Below are 9,691 nucleotides of genomic sequence, written 5' to 3'. Positions count from 1 at the left end.
TTTTCTATTCCAACAGATGTGAATAAAGTCATACTATACAACTTCAAATAAATACCAGCCTTACATTTTACTAAGTGCTCTGATAAACACTGTAAAGTGAAGCCCAATTTACATGCCTTCTCATCAATGCCTTGGTTTGATGCAGTAGTATAGGAAAGAAGCATGTAGATACTGTTTTCCTGACACTGGCAAGTCAGGAAGATTTTATTTATTTCTTTTTTCTCCTCTCTTATTATATTTTTTTTTGTGCAAAGAATTAGCTTTAACACTCTAATGGACCTAGGAATGTAAAAGTGCTCTGGAAGCCAATTGATTTTAATAGCATTGAGTGGGTCAGCATGAAAACTTGCTTATTCACTTTAGCACGCGCTTCACAGTATATGTACTGTACTATACTAAAAAGTTTTTAACTACAGGTAAAAAGAATAAGAACCAAAAGCAACTGCAAAGATAAATGTACAACTATGTTATGCATAACACATTGCTTTTTCTAAAGGGGAAGCGTATGAGCATCTCAGTTTATACAAAAAGCAGGACGTAACTACATAGTTGTCAGTGCATCCTGGTGAAGGCATCAAAACCTTCAGCTGCTTTAAAAATTTATTATAAGCTAGATGCTAATCAGAAAATATTGTCTTTTTTCTCTTAAATTTCTTTTAATACATAGTAAAGACTTTTACTATTTCCCCAAATAGTGATTTAAGCATCATACAAAGTTAAATTTCAAGAGCATACAGGTTTTTTTTTTTTTTTTTTAACTGAAAAAATGTAAGGAAATTTGTTCAAAACCTATGATTATGCTCATTTTACCACAAACATACTTATAAACAAAAGTGTAGCATCACCATAAACAGTTGAAGCTAGACTACCTACAGACAAAAATAGCAACAGATCTGATGCGCTTTAAATTCAAGTCCTCAGGACAATAAAAATGAATAAGCAGACCCCAAGTAACAATGTTAATGCCATTTACAAAGAAATAAACTGATATAGAAACATTCAAAACTTGAACATCACTCTTCATGTAAACTAAAAAGTAAACTAAAACCAAAATTAGCCGAAAGGTTCATAACTCAAGTTCTTATTTACATTACACAAAGCTCAGGTGTTAGCTTTGAACATAACTTTCAAAATACCACCCAATGTGTCCAACTCAGACCACCTCAGATGGTTTGCTACTGCGCAAACCACACACAATGCCTTTTAAGACAAAACAATTCTTCAAACAATAGCAAGTACATCACTAAACACCATGAGCTCTATCTGAAGGGAATTCTTTAGGAAGAACAGATTTTTTTTTTCCCTATGTCTCAGCATTTTAAATTTCCTGCTCTCTTTTTATATGCTTTTAAAATTTTAATTTGTTTCAAAATCACAAATTAATGTGAGCCACCTACCACTTAATAACCAGGATGACCGAAGCCCCACTGCTGATTACACAAATGAAACCAACAGGGCATCCCATTGATTCTACATCTTAGTACAAAGACCTCAAAAGTATTCTACATCCTAAATCTTTCAACGTTTCCCTCAACAACTGCAAGTTTCCTGGTAAGTTCTGAAAGCTCACTAGGTGTCATATGAAGACATTTTTCAAAGTATTCAAGTCAAAATATTTGTTCCAGGACGAGTAAAAAGTTTCTCCAAATTTTATTTATTTATTTATTTATAAAAATAGATGCTTTTTTAAACCCACATCAAAGAGGCTCTTATCTCTTTGGCAAGGTACTGCTTTACGAAAAGTTCTCCAGTATTCTTACAATAAGCTTTTATAATGTGTTCCCGTTCCCCAACCGAAATGATAATATAAAATAAATACTGCTTATTACTTTATAAATAAAATGTAAACTTCAATACATCTCAAACAACAAAACAGCAATATGTTAAAGAGTAAATTAAACAAAGCTAATCACAAAATTATACAACATAAGAAAAACTCCTCCAGAAACGTTAACACAAAGCCTCAATATTTACTCATAGGTTTCAAGGCAATCATGAAAAACTTCCCTTAACTGAAACATTTTAAAAGGTTTACCTTCTTCCAAGAAGGCAATAGAATGCATTGTAACAGGTAGAAACCCTGTACCTCTTGTCAATATTCAAACACAAAAGATATTTAAGAAGTTTTAATTCAAATATTAGCAATAAAAAACTCACATATTCTTAGGATGCTAAGTAGTTATTTTATCCCCATTTCCACGCTGACTTACAACAAAGACACTATAAAGTTTCTCTTAAATTGCCTTTGTTGTAGAGTTTTCACATATTAATGCACTGAGAATAATCAGGCTTTGTGCGTTTTGTTTGTTTTAAAGGAGACCTGCAATACTCTGTCCCCAAGGCGGTATCCGTTCAGGCTGGCTATTGCCATAGCTGCCTCATCATAGTTTGTCATAGTCACAAATCCAAAACCTTTGCACTTGTTAGTGTTGAAGTCACGGATGACCTTCACATTGGTTACTGCTCCAAAAGGTCCGAACATTTGCCAGAGAATACTCTCATCAGCATCAGGGGCCAAATTGTACACAAAAATGCACCACCCGGTTCCTGCATGTCCAGGGATATTAATTCCAGCCAAAGTGGTCATTCCATCAATAGTCATGGGTGGAAACCTACTAAAGGAGGGGGAGGGGAAAAAAAAAAAAAAAAAAAACACACAACAACACACACACACAACACCGTAAGAAGTCCGTTCACAATGATTTCCATCAAAAAAAAGATTAAAAAGGAGGGGTAAATAACACAAGGCTTTTCATAGTGTGTATAGACACCTCAGCCAGATTAAGAAGCATTGTAAGTTTTTTCTGACTACATGTATAATGCAATGCTATACAGAAGTGGGGAACAAGGTTAAGTCTGGCAATGTTTAGAAATAAGCAGCATTTAGAAAAACAAAATAAAAACATGCTGCTAACACTAGTAGGGATTAACAGTTAGTAAGACAGGAAATCCATGAGTCTACTGCCAAAGATTTTTCTTTCACGTGCACAATGCACTGAAATGAACAATTTCACCTGCAAGTCTCAACAAGCAAGAGAGCCCAATATTAGTCTTACTGGAAGAAGTAATACTCAAAATACTTCTCTTAGCAAGTGATCTGTTAATAAATCATTATTAATCTAATGATTCTTCATTACCTCTTTACTCCATAAGCCATGTTCAGCAGATTGTCCAACCTACAAAACATTTAGCAAAGTGTTTTAGTCTTTGGATTTTTCCACGCCTAGTCTCAAAGAAACTTGATATATTATTGCCAGTCCCCCTGCATTTTATTCTACAGGAAAGGATACAAAACTTGAGCACTGCAGTTTAGAAAAAGTATCAGCATATTATATGCATCTCAAACACAGCAAGGCATTGATGCTTTTTTGTGCAATCTGACCATGACCCTCTAATGAAGTTCAGAAAGTGTCCAGCTACAAGAAGTTGGGTTAGTCAAACCGCTGCATTATTATAAACACAGTCGGTGATCAGCCTCAGTGAAATTTTCCAGACCATAAATCTGTTTCTGATCAATTTGAGTCATCTGCTCCTACGAAGAGAGGAATCACAAATCACACAGACACAGGTTTTAAGAGCAGTAACAAGTGTTAGAATATGCATTGTAAGAACAAACAATTTTAGGATATTAATAAATGTTAAATTTTATATTAAACTATAAGCTTTCCCCATATGTTGCTTCCCTCACCATTTGCCAGACTAGTAAATAATAGTATACAACTCAACCTTAAAAGCATTGCAGGTGATCCAGTTGATAGCTGGAATACACGATACTCCAACGATCTCAATAACAGTCTTTAATCTTATTCTTTAAGTGCTCCTGCAAGAAGCATCTCTCTTTAGAGAAACCCTGATTTTCTCTGGGAAAAGTTCAGACATACCAAGGACAAGCAAATATGAGGAATTTCTTGCTGAAATTTTTACCACAGAAGATGGGCTTTGAAAGTAAAGGTTCACTTCTAATCTGAAATTAATTCAATTTTTAACTGTGCTAGAACTGCTCCTAGGTACAAGAGATTTCCCCTTCCACCTGGCCCTGGGGAGGCTGGTTCCAGTGCTGCATTCCCCAGGACAAAATGGAGGTCTGCAAAAATGACCGAGGGGCTGAAGCATCTCTCATGGGACGAGAGGTGGAGAGAACTGGTGGAGAACTCATGCGTTCAGTGTGGAAAAGAGAGACCTTCCCAACAAGTACAAATACCTGACAAGAGGAGTAAATAACACTGAGCTAGACTCTTCCCAGGGCTGCCCAGCAACAGCACAAAAGGCAGAACTTACAACTCTTTGTAGGACACTTAAATGAAGACTCCATATAGTAACGTTATGGCCATTACAAAGTTTAAGTTGTCTGGATGACTTAAGACTTTGGAAAGATGCAGTCTTTTTGAACATTCTGAACTTACCGAACAATTTTTAAAGATGTTTTAAGTTGCTGCTTAAGTTGTGCCCCTGCAGGGCACAATTATATTCAGCTGCTTTTCAAAGTTTGGCTCAAGATTTTTATTGGCAAAAACGGAATGAAAAGAATACCTACAATACTCCACTTTCTTTCCTTTGAGGCGACATTCGGGTTTACTCCTAACTCTGCATTTTCAAGTCTCCATTACCGAGTTTAGGTCTTAAGTTTCAGTAGGTAGAATTTTTCACATGTGGAAGACCTAACTGAAGTTGGAGTACACAAGTCAATTTCAGCAGTTAATTCTGCCACTGAACCTTGTGCTCAGCACAGCTACAAGTACTGCCACAAAAGTAACTAAGTAAAGCCCTTAAATACACAATTAGAAGACTTTCTTATCCTCTTATTCACTAGACAGTATCTACTCAGTGATTTTTGCTGTTACTATTCTCAAATAGGGCAAGTCACATCACCTCTTGGATTGTTTCAAGCAAACTTGACAATCTTGGCAAAAGCTTTCTAGTGTAAGTACATGCATAAAGATGCCCTTATAAAGGACTACAAAAGGAAACACAGCAAAGTTCTGATAGCTAGTTTTGTAGGGAAAGTGTTATTTATTGATACATTGCAATTGCAAAGAGCTTTAGATCTCATCTAAAGCAAAAACAGTTGGGGAATTTTTACTAATCGTAACAGATATCTGTATTTAAATGTGTTTAAATGTATTTTTTAAATTGACCTACTCCTGCTGCTACCCTACTTGGCATCAGTAACACTGAAAGCAGCTGAGTATCTGGGTACAAGTACACTTTGAAAAACTCAAGGAATTAAAAGGCCAGTCTTGCTGCAAGATGTTGTATGCTGTAACACACAGGCCTTATCAGCAAGGATTATCTATCTCATTTTTCACATCTGTACAAAAGCACTCTCATGATCTTACTTCATGATACTACATTGCCAGTCATCCTAAAAGTATGCTCCGTATGAGAGCAGTCATACCTATCTATGGAACGAGGGGAAGTCTACTTTTATTCAATATGTAGCATCCTGCTTAAGCCAGCCCTTTTTATTCCCTAAGGAACTATGTGTGAAAATTTACCCAGTAATGGACAAAAACAGTTATCTGTATTCCCCAAGGAAGACAGCCTTCATCAATGTTTATCATTACACTGGTAAGACACCTGCAGGACAGCTCAAGGCTGTGAAGCTGAATAAGATTCACAAATCGTGCCAGAAGCATAATCCACAAACTCTATTTGCACATTAAGCCTAGGACTTGGGGGCTGTTGTAAAGGGTACAAAGTACAGTTCATTACCTTTTGAACTGCCAGATGAATTTTATTTCTTGAAAAATAATGTTTCACGGCATTAATGTTTAACATATTCTCATCACACAGCCCAAAGGGAGGTAAGAAGCAGTGACCAGTATCACAAAGTCTGTTTTGATTATGAATGTAGTTAATACGATATTTGTTTCCCTCTGCTATCACCATCTGTCCCTTTACAACACATTAAATATCATGGGAAACTATGGCTGTAGTCAACACTTCAGGAACACAGAAGATGCATGCAGAAAATCTTGGAAGACATTCTCATTAAAAAATGGGGAATATGACAAGGCAGAATGTGGCAGGCCAGATTTAGATTGCTAACTAACGAGACGAAGAACTAAAAGCCATAAAGGGGAGGAAAGGCCAAGGGAAACTGGCTGGCTATGGCATGGTACATGGTTAAGAATATTGAGTTGTCTACATTAATGCTACTCAACTCACACATTATATCAACAAGAAATCTAGGTAAATAAAAGCTTTAAAATAAAAATATATTTAAGCAGGTTTATTAGATAATGAAAAGCTGTAAGCTGCTTTTCTGCCTTTAACTATATTTCTGGAACATAGCGGCAAAAGTTCAAAACTTCCACAGGTTGCTTACCCATACAGAGGTCTGGCAAGTAGGGAAAGGAAGCAGCAGGAAAAACAAGCTGACAGAACCACCGGAACAGAGAGGCTTACAGCAGTTAATTCATACATAAGTAAGATTTACCTAAAACGTTGAGCCTGCTGAGCAAGAGGTCCTGGATACCTTCTGTTTGGAGAGTGGTAGAGCTGGGAAAGGATGGCCTGGTTCGTTTTTTGGCTTGGGTTGTTTGCAAACTTGACAGTGATGGGCTCTGTGGCACCTGGAGGTTTCTGGCCATTCAAACCCTTTATTGCTTCTTCTGCTTCAATGCGCTTGTCAAAACGGATAAAGCCCACACCCCTCGACACTCCTGCATATGACGAGGAATGCATACACTAATTAGCTCAGAGACTCTGGGGTGTCCAGCATTAAGACAATTTCCCTTCCCCGCTCCCCCCCTCCATAAAACTAAGCATTTGTTGATAGAAGTAAGACTTTGCGACTCCCAAACTTATATTTGGGTGACAAGTTGCACAGTGTAGAAAGAATGCTTAGAAAGTTGGGGGGAAATACAGTCAAGAAAATGAAAATATAAGGATCTGAAGGGAAGATCTATCTAAAAATGTCAGTTGGGGGAAGGGGCCAATTGAGATGAAGGGGAAAAGGATTTCAGAAAACGCTGCACTGTAGTGTCAATTTAGTTTATGTAGATAGGTTAAGATCATCCTAGCTGCAAAACTTGGCTTATGGTCTCCTATAGAATCCCTTGGAAGTTGAAATCGGAGAGGATATGGTAAAAACACCAATAATGCAGTGCAGGTTCTAGATTACTAGAATGAGAATTGCTGTCCTGTTTTAACAATCAGTGCTTATTTCTTTAAAACCAACATTCAGTTTCAAACTACTGCATGCTTTTGTTAGTGATTTTTTAGAGTACTTGTACTATAGAGTCTTTCTAATCTAATAGTTTCTAATCTAAATATTTCTTTAAAAAAATACACAAGGGTGTCAAGTAAGGGTTTGTGAAATGTCTTAGAAAAATCAATTTCAAAACTCATACCATAGCATGAGTAAAATAAAAGAAGATGTTCATGCTTGAGCTTATTAATATTAAAGCCACTATAGCTAAACAGCAAAGTACACAAAATAATATTCTTATAGTCAGATCTTCTTGCATCTTAGTTGTCCTCACTTGAAAAAGACATTTGTGACAAGAAATATATTCTGTTCATAAACAGTGACAATTTGAACCAACAAGCAGACAACGAACAGGCATAAGAAAGGTATGAAGCATGTGTCACAGCTTCAACTTTGCATTTTTTATCTGTCAGTTTGTGTCACAACCTTATTATTCATACCATTTTGATTCATCTTCTCTGTTCTCAATAATTTGAGAAAAAAACCTAAAGCATGAACAGTCTATACCAGAGAAGTACTTTGCACATATTAAGGTTTATAAGTATTCAGAATTACAGTGCACATATTTATAAGTTGAATTATATTTACTTACTTTGACCATTTGTCAAATCATTCCACTTCTGGGCATGAATATATGAGAACACACAATAAAAAACTGGGAGCCTGACCTGCAGATCTGATTCTCCTCTAAGTCACTATTTTGCCTTCAAATTTACTCTCTCTGCCTCTTTACACTCCCAAGCCTCACTATTTAAAAATTCAACAAATATTGTGTGTTAATATTGGGATCTGTGTTAACGTAATGGAATTGCAAAGGAGTGCATAAGACACCTTCTCTAAGTGTCAAATACTTGCATGCAGTCATTTCTTTAAAGTAGGACCACTTGAAAGTTTCATGACCTCTGGCTGCTGAATGTTATCACCCCAAGGTGACACAAAACTTTGAGAACAAGCATGAGGAAAAACAAGCCCAAAACACTAGATGAGCACAATTAGATGAGTAACGAATATCTGCCTGCCTCCCTTCTCCCCAGTCCCCCCCCCCCTTTTTTTTTTTAGTGGGATGAGAATTCTTGTTTCTATGTCTTTATTCTTCAAAAATGTCTCTGTACTGAGACAGAGGTTTTGATAATTTTTACAAGATGCTTGCTGGAAAAAGGTAATGAAGCAAACTTTAAAGTTCCTCAATTTCTAAATCAGCCACTGAGTCATCTTGAATACATGGCAAACACGTATTACTGTGCTATTTTGGCCAGTGATCACACAATATCACTGGTAGCTGACACCTATTCCATGTTTTAGTCACACACTGCAATAACCTACTGGAGTTTGGTTCTTTATATCACCATTAATCACAGAATTTATCTGCTCCAGAGGAGCTCAAAGTTTATGTTCAGAGTGCCCATAATTAATGGGGCAACCCCGAAATCAGCCTAACAGCAATTAACAGACCAAGTCTTTCGTAATCCTATCTACAGAGGATCAACTGTGCATTCCTGCACAATTCTATTTTATAAATAATTTGTTTAATGGCATTTCATGAAGACCATAGGGACTATTTTTTCACAGCAGCTTGGAAAAGATTATAGCAGCTGTAAATTTATTACAAGTCACAGAACAGGCTTCAAACCTGCACCTTCAGGGTGGAAACGACTCAAGCTGGTTCAGTACACACCACGATCTATTTTTGTCTATGCATATTTATGAACAAGTCCAGCACAAAAAAAAAACTGGCCCACATACACCTTTCTTTCACACATTCCATAGACATGACTGTTGCATTAAAAGATGAAATATTTCTCAAATTAACACTTTAAGAAAAGGAGGGTGAGAAAACGCAGAACTGCCTACTTACCAGTAACTTGGTCAACGAGTATACGGGACGTAATAATGCGTCCGTACTGGGAAAAGAGCTGTTCCAGTTCTTTTTGGGTCATTGTTTTTGGGAGTCCGCTGACATACAAATTCGCATCTCTGATAGAAGCTGAGCTTGGTCGCGCGTATGAAACCTTCAGAAGGGGAAAGTTAAAAACAAAAAACAAAACACACACACAGAAAACTCAAGTGCTGTTTCTAAAAGGGTTGAAATGAAGCAATACCTCCAAGAATGATTTTTTGTTGTTGACTAAAGGAATGCAACATAGGTCAACAGCAGAAGTTGACTACATCCACTCAAGATGCAAATTATAATCTAAGCAAGCTTTTTGTCCTTAGTGAAAATATATGTCTGGATAAAATTTTCTTTTTCAGTTAATTATAAAATTAAAAATAGGATTTAAAGAGATCTAAGGCAGCTTTCCTTTTGATTATCGTTAGAGACACACCAAACAAAGACTTCAGTTTGGATCAAGGTCAGGAACACAGAGAAAGGCAATCCAAAGCACTTGCAAATTCACAAGTTTATTTTTTTTCCTCCTCTAAAATGATCACTTTAAATGTTAGCACAGTATCAAATGAAACGCAGTTGTAAGTCAAAAG

At 36.5% G+C, this 9,691-nt stretch overlaps 1 protein-coding gene across 7 annotated transcripts in view; it reads right to left on the bottom strand.

The window, feature by feature from the left end:
* Positions 1-548: 548 nt before the first annotated feature.
* The window catches only part of ELAVL2 (ELAV like RNA binding protein 2), an 86,812-nt gene continuing 77,669 nt past the window's right edge, over positions 549-9,691 (bottom strand). For 5 of the 7 annotated variants that reach the window (XM_088534676.1, XM_010212444.2, XM_088534674.1 and 2 more), the window contains 4 exons: positions 9,069-9,222; positions 6,440-6,665; positions 3,138-3,176; positions 549-2,615 (listed from right to left, as the gene is read on the bottom strand). In XM_088534676.1, coding sequence (XP_088390802.1) covers positions 2,285-2,615; positions 3,138-3,176; positions 6,440-6,665; positions 9,069-9,222 — 750 coding nt within the window. In that variant the 3' untranslated portion in view covers positions 549-2,284. The remainder of the gene's footprint in view (positions 2,616-3,137; positions 3,177-6,439; positions 6,666-9,068; positions 9,223-9,691) is intronic. The other 2 variants (XM_010212443.2, XM_088534675.1) reach the window with 1 other exon arrangement.

The sequence above is a fragment of the Tinamus guttatus genome, unplaced genomic scaffold, assembly GCF_059628265.1.
Source record: "Tinamus guttatus ecotype Peru unplaced genomic scaffold, ASM5962826v1 Tinamus_guttatus_pri_ptg000583l, whole genome shotgun sequence".
NCBI lineage: Eukaryota > Metazoa > Chordata > Aves > Tinamiformes > Tinamidae > Tinamus > Tinamus guttatus.
Note: the sequence above shows the minus strand (reverse complement) of the source record. Positions and strands in the feature narration are given on the sequence as shown.